The sequence below is a fragment of the Ambystoma mexicanum genome, chromosome 11 (genome assembly GCF_040938575.1).
Source record: "Ambystoma mexicanum isolate Mex_15411 chromosome 11, UKY_AmexF1_1, whole genome shotgun sequence".
NCBI lineage: Eukaryota > Metazoa > Chordata > Amphibia > Caudata > Ambystomatidae > Ambystoma > Ambystoma mexicanum.
This window is the reverse complement of record NC_090934.1, coordinates 1051158335-1051175494: the sequence shown is the minus strand read 5'-3', so window position 1 is coordinate 1051175494 and position 17160 is coordinate 1051158335. Positions and strand designations below refer to the sequence as shown.

The 17160-nt window shown below is 45.6% G+C and overlaps 1 protein-coding gene across 2 annotated transcripts in view; it reads left to right on the top strand.

The window, feature by feature from the left end:
- Positions 1-17160, top strand: part of DET1 (DET1 partner of COP1 E3 ubiquitin ligase) — a 455614-nt gene that overhangs the window by 355736 nt on the left and 82718 nt on the right. For both annotated transcript variants that reach the window (XM_069624291.1, XM_069624292.1), the window contains one exon: positions 3583-3774. In XM_069624291.1, the coding sequence (XP_069480392.1) occupies positions 3583-3774 (192 nt within the window). The remainder of the gene's footprint in view (positions 1-3582; positions 3775-17160) is intronic.

Genomic DNA, 17160 nt, shown 5'->3' with positions numbered 1-17160 from the left:
GGCTATATTTTCAGGGGTAGTGTGTAATAACAGTAGCACTGCAGCATTAGTACAAAGATTCCAAAATAAAAGAATATCCAATCAAGATTCTATCCAAAAAATCAATAATTAAAATAACTAACTAGGAAAACACCAACAAAAACCTACTCCTGTGGAAAAAACAGAGAACGTGCATGTAGTAGCACTCTGGGTAATGGATATTCAGTACTTTAGTAAATCTTCTGCTTTGTGAATTTTTTTTTTCCCTTACCTATTCGCTTGCATCCTGATGATGATTATACTGCAAACAGTCGAAACTGGATTCAAATCTTTATAGAGATTTTTTTAAAATGGTGTTTTCCTTTTTTTTCTCCATTTGTTTGAACCTTAATGTTTTCATTAACGTTTATGCAGACTCCAGATGTATTCCCCAGTCTGTCATAGATGTTAACTTGGAATAAATCCGGAATGCGTTCATCAGAGAATTATTACATCTGCCCTCTTTGTGTGTCAAAAGAGCACGTCTGTGACTTTAGAGCTTGTTTTGGTGCATTAAGTGTTGGCATGAAGTGCTTCGATGTGGCCATCTATATAGTTTCCCTTTTGAATATATTTTGTATACCATTTTTGTATATGATGCTGAGTGTTTCAAATTGTTTTGAAACTGTGGCCAACTGGGGTCAGCCAAGTTGATATCTTGTAGAGAGGAAGACTTGTCTAGTGCGGACGAGTACAGCAGAGGGATAACATGTCGTGGCTGTTAATCCACCAACAGCTCACTTAGTGCTGAAATTCATGCTGATGATAGATTTGGTGGTGAAGTGTGTGTAGTCCAGGAACATGGCACAACTTGCCTTAATTTATTTGGGAGCCACTCGGTTGTTGCTCAGTTTCGTGATCGTTGTTGATTCATTTGATCTCATAAATGCAGTAAGAGAGACAGGCACTCATTACAAGTGTGCCGGTCCGGTAACAGTGGGTCCGCTTGCCGAAGTTGCTGTGCCCGGCATGACAGACCTTGGGCACAGCAGCCACGGTAAGCAGATCTACACGGAAGCGCTGGCACTTCCATGTTCCCCATTCCATTTTTCCAGCGCCTGACTTTCCGGACCCACAGGGCTAGAATACCCCGCTGTTACCGGCAACCCAGGCGCTGGAGAAAAATTGGAAAGTCCAGCGGCAGCCTGCTGGTTTTACCGGCAGGGCTACCGCCGGACTTGTAATGAGGCTCAGAGTCTTCTCCCCTCTGGGAAAGATTTGGCTGTCGACATGGATGGCCCTGCCACTTAACATGTAACTTAAAAAAATGTAATGTAGTTCTCATCAACTGTGGCTTCTCAGCAAGTCGTTGCCAGTGACCCTCAATGGGAGACCCTCCATGTATGCATGGACAATTGTCATTTTATAGGTTGTTTTCTGTTTAGGAAAAAGCATAAAGCAGCAGCTGACCATTATAGGATGAATCTGGAGACAGACATAAGAGACAGACACAACTGTTTAAATGATTTCAAGTTTATTAAAGGGAAAAAATGAATGCCTATACTAACCCTACTTCAAGTGATACTTGTTCCCTATTCTAATACATAACAAAAATGGTGCTCGCCAGGATGTCATTTAAAAATACCATGCATACTCCATCCCAAGGCTATTCTATCCAGTTGCCTGCCCTGGTTGAGGCCTCAGCCTGTATATACAGTTCATAAAAACCATGTTTCTTATGACCCCCTGTAGAAGGGGACACTTGTCCTCCTCAGCAATATTCTGCAGGTAGCTCACAAAGTTCGGTCTTTAATTGCAAAAAGTGTTCCTTTAATTCATTCAAATGGTAAACCTCTGGGATCTCTCTTGCTTCTCCCTCAGGATATCGCACTGTATTTTGTCTCTCCGTTAGCCCTGTCTGGGCTATCCAGTCTAACTGATCATTTGTGTAGACTAGTATCCTCACCCCCTTCAGGGGTCCTAGCTCCTTCAGTCCATCGTGAACTGTTTGGCCTTGTTGGCTGTGTGCAGTTTGTAATGCCTCCCTCCCCTTTCAGCGGTCCTGGTTTACTTAGGCCAAAGGAGGGTGGGGGGGGGGGCGAGTCGGACCCTTTGGTCGTGTAGTTGATGCAATGTTTTCACCCCCTCCAGGGGTACTGTGGCTCTCAACCTCTCTTGGGCTGTTTGGCCATGCATTTCCCCCCCTTGTGGAGTGCTTTGTAGTCTCACAGCCCTTGTCACCTTCTCCATATAACCCACATACCCGAGTGTTGGTGGGGCTGGTCGTTGGATGTGGTGGCTCGGTTGCGCCGCCTTTGATGTTTTCTGCTCTGTTTCAGTGAATCCTCATCATGGTGTGAGTTTGTTGCTTCTCCGGTGGTTCGGTCTCCCGCTTCAGGGGACCTCCGGTCGGCGGTTCTCTGCCCTCCTGGGCTCAGCAGTGTTCGGCGGGCTCTGTTGTTACTCACCCACCATGCAGCTGGGGTGGCCTTGCCTGCATGATCGACCCTCCCAGTGTGACAGAGCAGGCTTCCACTGTCTGCAGGCTGGCTTAAACTCACTCCTCCCCCGAAGTACGATCTGGCTTCATTTTATGTTCTTCTGTGAAACAAGAGGAAACAGGATTGGTTCAGCATTTCTTAACCAGAGGTTAACAGAGTGAGGCCAGGAGCCAAACCTTTCCCAGTTTAAGGGTCCTCTACAGTTTAGCATGGTTCAATAACCTATAAACAATGGGGATTCTGTATAACCCCCAGTGAGATCCCACTAGCTCTGTCCCTTAGGGAGTATCTTGCGCAGTAGGCTCCCCTCCCTACTCCAAAATGGGGTGGCTCCCCCTTGAGGAGAACATATAATTCCCTGGGTTCTTCACAAGACATATAGATAGGGCTGCTTGGAGCAGCTCTTTGCAGAGGTACTGAAGCTAGGATGGATTGTGGTGGATTGAGCTGATCTGCAGCCCAGCATGGCGGATGACAGATGTGCATCTTGCAAAACCATGGCATTTCGTTTAGTTGGTTGATTGCAACTATTTTGAATGCTGCTTTCATTGAGGTCAGTGGAGAAGAACATTTTTCACACAAAGAGACTATGGAAGCATAGGGTTTACTTTGATATTTAGAGAGCATCGTGGATGGAATCCTTTACATGATGGTGTGTTGAGGCATACATTCATTAGGGTGCAACGAAGTTGCAATGTTACTTTTAGATGTGGAAGTTTGGTGTCTTCTAAAAGGTTGGTTAATGATGGGATCAATATTGACCTTTCTTGGTCTGTAAAGTTTGTCTGTATCCTAACAAGAATTAAACAAATGATGGTAGCTATCTTACGATTATCTCTGACATGTGCAGTGTGATCAACAGCAAAGAAATGTATGTGTTGGGTTGTTATCCATCATCATCAGCAGTGAATCTCAGGGAGGTGGTGCTTTTTGTGTTGCCTAATGCAGCTCTTACTGGCTTGTTTTTAGTCGTTTTCTAACCTGGAACGCTAAAACATTGATTTTGTAAAATGTCTAATACTGAAAGCATGTATTTATAGTTGTATGTTGTGCCCTGTACAATTAAATAAAGGTTTTAGGTTATTCCTTAGTCCCTGGACATAATTTTTCTATTTGTGTTCAGATTTAAGGACACCATCGTCAATGCAAAGTATGGCGGACACACTGAGGCTGTTCGAAGGCTTTTAGGCCAGCTACCGATCAGTGCTCAATCCTACAGTGGCAGTCCCTACCTCGACCTTTCCCTGTTCAGCTATGATGACAAGTGGGTCTCTGTAATGGAGAGACCTAAAACATGTGGAGATCATCCTATAAGGTATGTAGTACGCTACAACTGTCTGTCCTTTTTTCTGCTCTGTTCACATTCAATCTATCCATTCTTGTCTAATTGCTGATTCCACCGGTGTTTACTCAGAAACTTGGAATGCTTAGATATATGCCCATGTTTTTCAGCATGTTTATCATCTGGGGTTTTGCTAAAGTTTCCAGTTACACACGTTATTTGTTCAACTTTTCCTTGTTGGATCCATATCATGCAGTCAGCAGCTACAGGAATATAGTGAAGCTAATAAATTATTCCAAAATAAGCAATGAAGCGTCTGCCGACGATGAAGTATAACCCCTGCAGGGACCTATATTAGCAAAAATACACTAAGTTAATACTGTCAATTTTTCCGACAAACTTACCTAATGCAGTGTTAACTAATTCAACCAACGGTTAAAAATCCACTGTACCTGTATGTGGCCAAAACATTATATTGTAATTTTCAGATCGCAATCAACAGCTTTACTGCGTATAGATTTAAGAACGATTGCAGTGGCAACAATAGCACTTCTGTACTGTACACCCGACTGTGTCTTGGGCGGAGCAACATTTCTGATGGCTTCCCTCTTCTGGTGATCCACAGACACACCTATCTTGAAATGTGAACCCAAAGAAATTAACTTTTTGTTGAAGGAAACTACACTTCTTTTCATGTAAGGTGAGTCCATGCTGCCTACTTTCAGGGACGTCATTTGGGGGTCGCCAGGGATTGCAATTGTAACCTATGGCAATTTCTGGGCGACCCCTGGCTCTGCCTCTGCGACCCCTCTGTTGCAGAGGCAGAGAGAAACTGAAAGGAAATGGGGCTGTCAGACGAAAGCATTAATTTCTTTTTTTAAGTGAGTATGACTTCAAAAAGAAATTTTATACGTAATGAAAATAATTTCTGTTTGAAATCGGAATTACTTTAAAAAAAGAAAACTCTCCGCCTCCCACAGGATATGGAATGTTCTGGCTCCCCAGCTCTGCGCATGACGGGCCTCCCGTGTGTGGAGCATGACAGGCCTTCCGTGTGTGGAGCATGATAGAGCGAGAGGCCAGCATGCAGTCGGAGCGGAGTTCCTCTGAGCATCAGTGGACTTTGAAAAAGGTGAGAAAGTGTTTTTGTGTGTAAATGGGCGTGTGTACATGAGTGTCTACATATCTGTATATTATGTATTGTGTTGTGAGTATGTGCATGTTGTATGGGTGGCTAGGTGTGTGAGTGAATGGTGGATGGGAACAATTTAAATGAGTATGTGAATTGTGTGCTTGTGTTGAATACCTAGATTACTTGCCAGTAATCTTCATTAGTCATACTCATCCTCGCCCCAGTACTTGCCCATGCAGCACCTTGCCTTACATGCAAGTACTGGGACGATGGATGTGGAGGTAATGCTGGGCCAAAGAGCTGATTTTGGTGTCGGAGGAGAAGAGTGGGAGGGAGGAGGGATGTGTCACGAGGGTGGGGCAAAAGGGGGGTGCACTTTCACGTAATGGGCATCCATGATAAAGTAAGCATGATAACTGTTATTAACTGGCATTTGGGTGCAGCAAGTCTAGTAATGTATTAACTGCGTCATGGCATATTTTTCTGGGCATCTATAATGAAGTAAGCATCATAAGTCTTATTATGTCTCTAGACTGACATTTTGCTGTACTAGACAAACCATTTCTTACTGTGGCTTTGCGTTTTGTACTGGGCATCTCTAATATAGCAATCATGGTAAGTGTAGTTGCCTGACTAGGCTGGTATTTGGGTGCAGCCAGTCCTTACTGTGGCATTGTATATTTTTCTGAGCAGTTATGATTAAGTAAGCATGGCTTTTTGGTGCTACCGTTCTAGGAATGTCTTACTTTGGGAAGGAATGTTTTACTGTGCATCAAGGCTACAGCAAACATAAGCTTTCTGTGTCTGGCCTATATTGTGCATCCAGCTTTGACATGCTTTCTTATGTTGGCATTGCATTTCTAATAGCAAAGCGGTAGATTGTGCAGCTGGGTTGAGAGCTTGCTGCTGCAATTTGTGTGTGATCTGCAGGTCGCAGCTTCAAATTCTGGCCAGGCCAACTCAACCTTTCATTCTTTTGAGGTTGATAAATGAGTACAAACTTTGGTTTGGATGATAATTGTATGTAAATATGTGCTATGTACAGCGTTTTGGTCGAAAGAGCTATAAAAATAACAAATCATTAATAAAAGCATTAATGCACCTGTGCACTGAAAGTGACTTGCATCTATTGGATTTTTGAATACTGTATTATCGGAGCAACTGGGGGATCTACTTTTCATATAATGACAATAACCGACATGCAGCTAAAAGTGGCATAATCTGGAAGTAAATGGCCATGCAACGCCGAAGTGACATATCTAGGGCATTGCCTATTATTTTTGTGTGTTTGTAGTTTATTAAAAATGGTATATTTCACAACTCTTAGTTCATTACAAATGGCAATAAATTACTTCAGACACAACATTCTGAAACAGACATTACAGACATTAATTTATTCAACACAATATAAAATACCATGTACTATATGCCTATCGGGGACTCCCTTCCTAACCCCCAAAATTAAATTTTCCACCTATCCAACAAATTACTTGCTTCCCTACTTCATTATGTTGAACTAATTGAGAAAAACATGTTCTCCCAACTTTTTGATTATCAATATTAAAATTTTCACTATAGCAATGGTCATTGAAATTGAGTATCCATACAAGAGTTTAGCCCACTTGACTTCACCGTTTAAATCCTCTAATCTCCTTATGAACTTTTCTAACCACATTATCCTCGGCACTTTTGTTGCACTACAGCCAATCAGCCAATGTTTCAGTGTTTCTGCCTCCCCTGGCTTTTTACAGAGCCGACAATTTCTTTCTTGCCAAGGGAGCCCTCTTATGGGACCCCATCTTTGTCGGGAGCCTAGTAAGTTAAGAAGAAAGCGCATATAAATGTAATTATATTTCGGCCTTGGGAATCTCATCACGGAGGACTGTACCTGCTTATATTTCCTCAGGTGTGTGGTTAGCTCCCTTTGTAGTTTATACAATGACATTCTCTGTATAGCTTTCACCATTTTAGATTTTTCATTTTCTTGTACATCTTCACCGGGCTTTCAATCAGTGTAGGTTTTTCTGAGTCAATTTCCACAAGAATCGGGTCATGACACTCCCCAAAATTGCTCAATGTTTTTTCATAATTATTGCTTAAAGATATATTCAAATCTTCAAATGGCAAACCCGATGGTGGAACCAATATTACGTCAGCCTATGTTGTACTTTCGGCTCTAACCCTATCGTATCATGACCCCTTTCATGGCAAATGAAAGCAGCACCCTTGTTAAAATCTGGTTGGTATCCAAAATATTCTTGTCTGCTTCAGTATGTATTTGTTATTTTAAAATGTTTACTTTTTTCTTATGCCCACAAGCCACTTCCGGTAATTTCGCCATGGTTAAAGAGGAACTGATGCAAGCTGGGGCAAAGGTCAAGTGATATCACTTCCTGTGATATCATCAGGTTGGTGGCATCACTTCCGCTACCTCAGGTATTTTGGTGAATCGACATCCCTGCATAAGTTGTTGAAATACTGCTGCGACACAAGCTAAATGTTCCTTTTCTATTTTGGTGTATATCAGGACATAGTCACTTACGTGGATGGCCACTTGTAATCCAGCTAGAACACCCCTGATCGTATGTTTGAAAACCTCTGCCTCCGACAACACTAACTCTGACCCTCTTGTACCAGAAGAGGCCTAAATACGTTGAAAACGCTGTGATGGGGTGGGACACCCTATTTAACAGTATCTGGTAGAAGCCAGAGCGATGTCAGCCCATAGGTCATCCAGTGTTTGGGTAGAGGGTTGCTCATGTCGAATCATCCTATTGGGAATCCACATGACCACAGTATCTGGACTTCTGGTTGTTTTGGTTTGGGAGCCCCCACTATCGGGATACCAATGGAATGGGCCCACTTACTTGATCATGTCCGCACCCTCAAGTCTGTCCAACTCATCCTGGCACGGGATTTGGCAATGCTTCACGGCCACCAGTTGTATGGTGGGGTCTATTTGTTAACTCACTTGATGCTCCTATATCTATTGGCATTGGTACTTGCGCCAACAGGATTGAGACAGCTCAGCGAGGCTGGCGCCACTTTTCTGTGATCAATTGACAGAGTGCAGATTTGAATAATATATCCTGTGTCATCCGTATCAATAGTCTCTTCCGGTCTCTACTTCGTAATTACAGCCACTTTGGCTGGATGCCTTTTCATCCAAGGTGTTTTTCTGGGAAGGGCGAGGAGGCTATGGGGCTCTACAGATATTGTGAAATGGTTGAGACTCCCACAGCAGCCACATTGCCTGCCTGCCACCGGTAACCCCCTTTGAGTCGAGTATCGCACCACCACCGAACTCACATGGGCACTTCTCTTGTCCTGGCCGTTGTTGTGCATAACGAGCCACCGCAAGTCCCCTGGTTCGCGCTCCCTCTTGGAGTGCCTGTTGTCACAGTTGGTGACTTCTCCACCTTCAGGCCCGTCATAGTCTCTTCCAGATGGGCTGCTCTTAATTTAGCCAGGTCATTCTCCCCCAACAGTTCCAGTGTTCATAGAAGCAAAAACATTCTGTATGATCTTCCCCTGATTTCACCTTACTCATCTGGGAAAGCACATAGTTTCTTCGAGATGTCAGGGTCTAGTATAGGCTTCAGGGATTCCGTAGGTCCTTGGATTGCCTGGCGGAGCTGAAACCTCTCATTATTCACAATTATCATTGGGGTGAAGACCATAAGTCATCAATGTTTTACCCATGGCAATGTAGAAACAATCGCCTTACAGGAGAGTTTTGGACAGCTTATGTACCTCACTTACGGCATAAAAAGGAGCATGGACTTTTTCTTGTCCTCGTCTACCACCCCAGCAGCAGCAAAGAACAATTCTAGCTGTTCTTTCCACAATGCCCATCAAGGTCGTAGGGTTGCAGAGAAGCCTGATAAATCCAATTCTGGTACAGGAAAACTGTCTCTCACACCATCTCTTGCAGCTCAGGGTTCCCTAGGCCTTGTCGCTTTGTCACGTTGCCATAGAGAAGTGAATGACAAAACTATCTCCCTCTTTTTTTATGCCAGCCCTCTTGCCTTATTCACGCATCAACCATTTGCCTTATCCACGTATGCGACATTTACTCCTTTTCTGTGAATGTTCGAAGTGATGTAGGTAGCCACTGTGTGTGTGTGTGTCATGAGGGACATGTTTTTGTTGTGGCAGTTCACTGCATGGGACACAGATAAATGTGGACACAGGTTATCGCCAGTTCAAAGGGAACCTGTTTATTCTTTCCCTCCCCATATTGTTTGAAGTACTCTTGCAAACAATGTGCAATTACGTCTGAGGTTAAGAGGTCTCAGACCAGCTAGGACTTGTAATGAATTATGTTTGCATGTAAATGTGTAACTATGTGATGTCATGACCTACCACGGAAGACTCCAGGAATGTCCTAGGAATATGATCTAATGGTAGTTAATCAATGTGACCAATGAGAGCATGGGAATTAGAGAAGATAGGATTTTTTATAGGTTTGACTAATCATGTGTGGGGGGCATGACTTGTAATAAACAAGGGGGAGGGAGTGTTTTGGTTGAAAACATTTATATAATGTGCCAACTTGTGTGGTTCAGGTAGACTCCGGTCAGTTTGGTTCTACAGCGTCATCTAGCCCCTCCCAGACGATTGTACAATGAACTTGCTTTATGTACAAACGTGCACTCGCTTCATAAGTGGTGGGCTGGCTTTGGGTTAATGTGATTAAAGGCCCATCCACACAAATCCAAAGGAGGCGATTAGTGCACCATGAGCAGGGTTGTAGAGTTTAAGGATGAGAGGGCCCAAGACAGAGTCCTGTGGAACACAGACAGTTGGAGGAGTGAGTTTAGAGGTGTTTTTGCTCCAGGAGTGAGAGAATTTGAAAAGTGGCAGGTATGATTTGGGGCAAAGTGCTTGATGGCGAATCCCAAGAAGATCAAAAGTATTAAGGAGATCAGAGTTATCGACAGTGTAAAATGCTGCGGAAAGGTCAAGTAGAATTATGATAGAGGAATACCTTTTTACTTTGTGCGGATGTGGGAAAAGGTGCAGGAATCGGACATGTGTGCCTTTTACAGGAATCTGCAAATTATGGCCCTTGGTGGCATGTAAACCTCATGTCGAAAACCTGCACCTGAGTTTCCTGTTCTACGTTTGAATGACTTGGGGGGGTGGAGGGGGTGGATAGTGTCATTTCACGTCGCACCTCCGCGGATTGTGTATGGATTCCATGCGCCAGCAGAAACCTGGTACTATGCACCTGGTTTCAGCAAATATGGCTGCCATGTTTGGTATGGCATCTGCCTTTCACTGCATGGAGCATTTACACATTGCTGAGATGGATCTACCTGAATTCAGTGCATGCTTGTATAAATTACATATGTGGATCCCAGTTTCCTTCCTTTTCACTGCATGCTTTCAGTAAAGCACTGATCCATCTTGCCGAGTGCAGAGATGGATCACAGTCATTGGTAAGACTGCAACTGAAAGGATGTTCTTCCCGTGGCCATGTGTTAGAAGGCCATCCACTCCCGTTTTCTTCCTTTTCAATTCTGGCACTTTTGGTTTTTTCGCTTGCATTTGAAATGTAGGAAAAGTACAACAACCAGATGTCACCGGAAAAAACGGACTGGATGGCCTTCTCATGCATGGACAATGGACACTTTAGAGCTCAGACTACACGTGCATCATAATGTGTTACTGCAGGGATGTGTTTTTCATACAGCAAATGCTAGAATACTGGCAACGCTTTTTATCATGCTTACTTGTGTCAGTGTTGCTTTGATGACAGGATAACCTTTACCCAAACCTTAAACATGAACAACGTGGTGTTTAGTAAAAAGTTAAATGGTTGATTGCCCACAGAGCTCTGTGCTCTAGTGAGCGGCATTAGTTAGGACACAACCGCCTTAATGAAGTGAAACCGTTTTCTCACTTACATATTTAGTCTGGACATTACCTCAGAGCCCAAATACCAATAGACTATCATGCCATCGAATGCCACTAACGGTTCCTCCGATGTCACTCCTAAAAATAAGTACATGCCTGCTACATATCTGAAAGCCCTATGGCCAACCTTCCAAGACTTGAGGCCACTGAACGTTTCCCGCATGTATACCTCACACGGCTGCCATTATCATGGTCTTCTAGCGCTCTCGCGGATCTGAAAGAGAAAGGGAGTATGTCAATATAATCGGAATGACGTTTGTGGTAACCTTGCTCCAAGGGCTGCCTTTCTTATATACTGCACCATGCTGTGCTCTTTGTACCGCTTTTTAATTACAATTTAGCATTTTGCATTAATCTTCTCATTAAATAAGCTTAAAACCATGCCTATTAATTTTACGAAACAAAGGAATGTGGGTACACACCAACAAAACAACCTCCTATCTCGACCACATTTGTGTTTCCTTCAAGCAAAAATTGAAATTCAGAAAAAGGTTCTGCTGCGCTCACTTGGTAGGTTCAGGAGTCCATATGGACTGTTTTATGTGCACATGCTGAATACATTTTGCTCATGTTTTTCCACATAACCCCTTCTAGTGAGTGCAGCAGGAGTTTGTTTTGTAAATGCATATAGTGACGAATTGGATTCTGCTCCACAGGAGTCCAAGGATGAGTATGCGTGAAAATGCCCACACCTTACACTTCTATAAACAAAGAGCCAATACAATCATGAAGGTAAAACAGACATATTCAAGAGATATACCTCCTTCAACGTTTGAGGTAATGTGGCTGAGGGAATCTGCTTAGATCACATGCTGTGCATAGGCCGACATCTAGTGGAAGCTGCAGAGTATTACAGTTTGTTTTTCGAAACTCGAAAATGGGCGTCGACACAGGGCGTGCCAGTAATACTATCCCTAGTGTGATGTCCACTGTACCCAGGATCCCTCACGCGGTTAGGACCCTCAGATTGTTTTTTTCCACCATACTTGTCGGAAGCATTGCGCGGAGTTCCCTGGCTTTCAGCCATTTTGCAAAAAATCGATATTCATTTCCCCGTTTTTTCACTCCCACGTCGAGACATCGAAGATCGACGCCGGTCCGAAGAACAAACAAACGTCGAGAGCTGCACAACGGACTTTGGGCCTCGGAAGGCCTCTGGCCTCGGCCCGGGCCTTGGAAGGCCTCTGGCCTCGGCCCTTCAAGTAGGGAGAGTGGGGGGTGGTAACATTCTCTACACTCTTATTATTTTCCTACACACACAAGCCCTCTGCCACTAGGTGCATATGGAGAGTACTCCATTTAAATTTTGCCCCAAGTGCAGCGGCAATTACCCATGGGTTGACAAACACGCCACCTGTAACCTCTGCTTGCCGAGGGATCACCCCAAGGCTAATTACAGTGTAGCCTGTTTAAGGCGAAAAACACGAAAGGACCGCTCCACTAAACTAAACGTTGGGCCCAACACGCCATGCAACTCAAGGCCATGGAAGCGGTGGGTGCCTTCAGTGATGGCAACGACGCCGTACTTTCGGACGGCGAGGGCACAGAGGTATCGAAAGACGCCCAAGCGCTAGTTCCTGACTCCGGAGGATTGTCCGGCACGGCAGTTATGGGGAAGACACCCGGCGACACAAGCGCTACCCACACTACTACTAAGTCCAACCGCGACTCGAGACGCGTGTCGAGTTCTCGGATAAAAAGAGGCACGGAGAGAGCAGTCCACAGAGTCAGTGTCCTCTGGGCGTTCCAGGTCAAGATCGCCGCACGACACGAGGCAACCGTCCACAGTTGCCAAGAGTACCTCGCTTCCCCAAGTCACAGAGGTACGTTCGTCAGATGGCGAATCCGACCTCCACCCCCAGGCCGCACACCTGAAGTCGGCTCCGGCAGCCCGTTCGGCGTCTGCTTCTGAGTCCTGACGTGCACACTCGAAGGAGAGAGAGAGAGTACCCCCGATTCTCGACGCCAGGCTTCGAAAAGCTTAGAAAACGGGGAAACTTCAGGAAAATACTCTTCTACTCAAGGCGAAGGGGGTAAACTGCAAAAAAAGTCAGTACACTTTACTTCTGCACCACAGACACTTAAGTCTTCAGATAAAGGAAGTTCCAAGACCCCTGTCTCTGCCCCTAAGACCAAACCTGTTCCTCCCACTCCTCACGTTAGGGAAATAGGAGGGGAACCTTCTCAAGAGGTTGTCATCCCCAGCGCCAGAGAATGGAGCAGTGAAGATATAGACAGGGTAATGAGTAGAATGTCTTCCCTGGCTGATTTCTACTCTAAAAACCCAGAACATTTCCTCTTACACTCCAGACAGCGCTACTCCTTCAGAATCCAGGGACCCCCTAGTAAAAAAACCCGGTTTCAGCCTCCAACTCAGGGCCTAATTTCAGACCCTTATCAACAATATAGTGAGGATCCACAACAATATACTGAGGATCCAGACTTCCAATTGTTGGACGACCAAACAGGGGTAGATTATTATGGAGATGACGAGGGCCAGGATGGGGGAGGAGGAAGACGTCGCAGAGGTCTACAATATAGACTCTCTTGTTCACAAAGAACCTCAGGTTACCGACTCTCCAGTAGATAACCAGCCCCTGCTAAATGAGGTGTTGGCTAAAGCGGCAGACCAGTTCCGCATTGACACTCAAGGGGCACAAGAGGAGAGGGACTTTGCAGAAGAGCTAGTGGGAGACGAGAAACCCATTACTCAGGCCATTCCTATTCCCAAATCAATCCAATTTAGAATTGATCCTTCCCTTCTTAATCCAAATCTAAACAGGGCTGTAAACCCCAGAATTGAGAAGATGTTCAGGGCCGCCCAGTCAGACCCTCTTTACATAAGGGGTCAACTGAAGCCCGACTCCTTAGTAATTACTAACACCAGAAACAGAGCGGGGACACTGCTATTCTCATCTGAGGCTTCCCCAGACAACGAGAGCACGAGAATTTATGGGTTAGGAAGGAAGGTAGCCTCCACTTCCGCTTACCAAGCGAGAATCACCAACACCACCACTCTGCTGGCAAGCTATAATTGCCACCAGTGGGAGCAGGTAGCTGCTCTCATTGACTCCGCACCAGAACCACTGAAGGGTCAGTTGGCCCAGATTGCGTTGGAGGGTAGAGCTGTGTCAGGTTGCATCCTCAAGACAACCTTTGACGCTGCAGATTATGCAGGCCGGCTCATAGCAGAGAGCACTGTCATTAAGGGACAAGCCTGGCTAAGACAGTCAGGGTTTAAACCCGAAACACAGGCGACCCTCATTGACATGCTGATCGAACCGAATGTCTTGTTTGGCAAAGCGGTAGATGACGCTCTAAAAACTACCAAAGACGAGTATGATACTCTTAAGTCCCTGGGACAATTGACGAATAAGTCCACTAATCAAAGAGGGAATGGTAATTTTCGTCGCTCACGTGGCCAAAATTCACAACGGGGCTCCAATTATACACAGGGACCGGGTACATCATGGGGTGGCAACCAGCAGGCTACCCAGAGTTACGGCAGAGGTAACAAGAGGGGCCGTGGTAAAGGTAGAGGCAGCCCCGGCAGAAGCGGTATGCCTCCCGCAAAGCAGGGACATTCCGATCAGGGTCCCTTCCCACGCATCCCCAGTAGGGGGGCGCATTTCCAACTTCACCCAGGCATGGGAAGGGATCACATCGGACAGATGGGTGCTGTCCACAGTGTCCTCAGGGTACTGCATCGAACTGCTAGAGCGCCCCCACAACCACCCTCCACGACAAAAAATACATTCCCTGGACCACCAGAAGATCCTCCTCGGGGAAATCGTCAATCTTCTCGCAAAGGACGCCATAGAACTCGTCCCAGGCAACCAGGTAAACAAGGGTATCTATTCAACTTACTTCCTTGTGCCAAAAAAAGATTTGACAATGCACCCAGTATTAGACTTATGCCCTGCAAACAAGTATGTCAAGCCCCAGAAATTCTACATGACTGCTCTACAAGAGGTAATCCCACTCCTAAAAAGAGGGGATTTCTTGGCAACATTGGACATAAAAGATGCCTATTTTCATATTTCCATTTTCCCAGCGCACAGAAGATTCTTGCGCTTCAATGTGGACAGTCACCAGTTCAAGGTGCTGCCCTTCGGTATAGCCTCAGCTCCAAGGGTATTCACCAAGGTACTGGCGGTGGCGGCGGCGGGACACCTATGCAGGGAAGCAATCCCAGTGTACCCTTACCTGGACAATTGGCTCATCACGGGAGAAACACCAGTAATTTGCAGATCCAACATCCAAAGAACTATCGACCTCCTCTTCGAATTGGGTTTCTCTATCAACAAGAAAACATCAAGCCTGGTGCCAAGCACCTCCAAACAGTTCCTAGGAGCTGTACTAAACACTCAAGAGGGGTTGGCCTTTCCATCAGAGGAAAGAATTTGGAAAATACTACTGCAAATTCCTCAATATCAGTCCGGCTGCCAGATAAGGGTGCGCAAAGCGATGTGTTTGCTAGGCATGATGGCGTCATGTATTTACCTGGTCCCCCACGCGTGCCTGCGCATGCGACCCATGCAAGAGTGGTTGGCAAAACAGTGGTCTCAGGCAAGTGGTCAATGCGACGATCTAGTGGTCGTTTCGCCAACACTTGTACAGAGTCTTCACTGGTGGACAAGAGAGAACCTGTCAAAGGGGAATCCCTTTTACGATCCGGAGATACAAGCTGTAGTCACTACAGACGCGTCCCTGTTGGGGTGGGGAGCACACCTCCTTCACCACACAGCTCAGGGTCTCTGGTCTCACACAGTGGCCAAGAATCATATCAATCTGCTAGAGCTTCTGGCAGTCTTCAGAGCGCTTCAAGCGTTCAAACCCCACCTGTTGAACCTGTCGGTACAGATCTTAACAGACAATACAACAGCGATGTTTTACATAAACAAACAGGGAGGGACTCGTTCGCCAAATCTGTCCAGGCTTGCCCAGAAAATTTGGACATGGGCACTCAGACGAAACTTTTACCTGTCATCTCAACATGTTCCAGGGGATCTCAATTCACTAGCAGACGCTTTGAGCAGAGATCCCCTGCCAGAAGAACACGAATGGTGTCTGCACAAAGAAATCGTAGAAGATCTCTTCTCACACTGGGGTTTCCCCACTATAGACCTATTAGCCACAAGCGAAAACAGACAATGCCCAGGATTCGCATCCGGGTTCCCCCAGCCAGACTCCAAGGGGAACGCCCTGTGGATGAACTGGTCAGGGATGTTTGCCTACGCTTTTCCACCAATTCCTCTCATGAAGAAAGTCATCAACAAGATGCACAGGGAATCGATGACTCTCATCTTAGTTGCTCCCATGTGGGCGAGACAACCGTGGTTCCCACACCTGCGCAAACTAGCAGTGTGCGAACCCATCAGACTCCTGTGCTGGCACAACCTACTATCCCAGCACCAAGGTCAAACAGTGCATCCTCAAAACGGCTCAATGAGAGTTTGGATATCTCAATTTACCACAGAGGTGCATGGACATCCTAAAGGAATCTAGGAAACCAAACACGAGGCACTGTTATTTTGATAAATGGAAGAGATTTGTTATCTGGTGCCAGAATAAGCAAATCAAACCGGTTGATTGCACTCTGTCCAATATGGTCACCTAGATGCTCCACCTGCTGGATGCAGGGTTGGTATTCAATTCACTCAAGGTACACCTGGCGGCGTTGTCAGCCTACACCACCTCCCATAACAAAGTTTTGTGGTGGAAAGTACCAGTGGTGAAAGCCTTCATGGAAGGGGTAAAGAGACTCCACCCTCCAATTTCAAACCCACCACATGGATGGGACCTCAATGTGGTGCTTGCTAAGCTCATGGGTCCACCCTTTGAACTCATGCATAAAGCCAGTCTCAAACACCTGACCTATAAAAATGCCTTCTTAGTTGCCATTACATCCATAAGAAGGGTCAGTGAAATTCAGGCTCTTTCAGTGCATGATCCTTTCTTTACTATCCATAAGGATAAACTGGTTCTACGAACACACCCTAGGTTCTCACCTAAGTTCATTTCCAAATTCCACGTTAACCAGTCATTGAGCTTCCGGCCTTCTTCCAAGAACCCAAGAGCTCTGCTGAGGTAAAACTACACACTCTAGATGTGCGAAGAGCGGTCCTCTACTATGTAGACCAGACCAGGCCGCTAAGAAAAACAGTCCAACTGTTTGTCTCCGTAGCTACAGGCAGAGAGGGAGATTGCGTCGCAAAAGGTGCCATCTCCAAGTGGATAGTCAATTGTATCCAGCTATGTTACTCCCTTTCTGAAAAGACTCTGCCTTTTACGCCAAGAGCCCACTCTACAAGAGGCATTGGGACCACTCTGGCTTTCATTGCAAATGTACCTCTTGACACCAT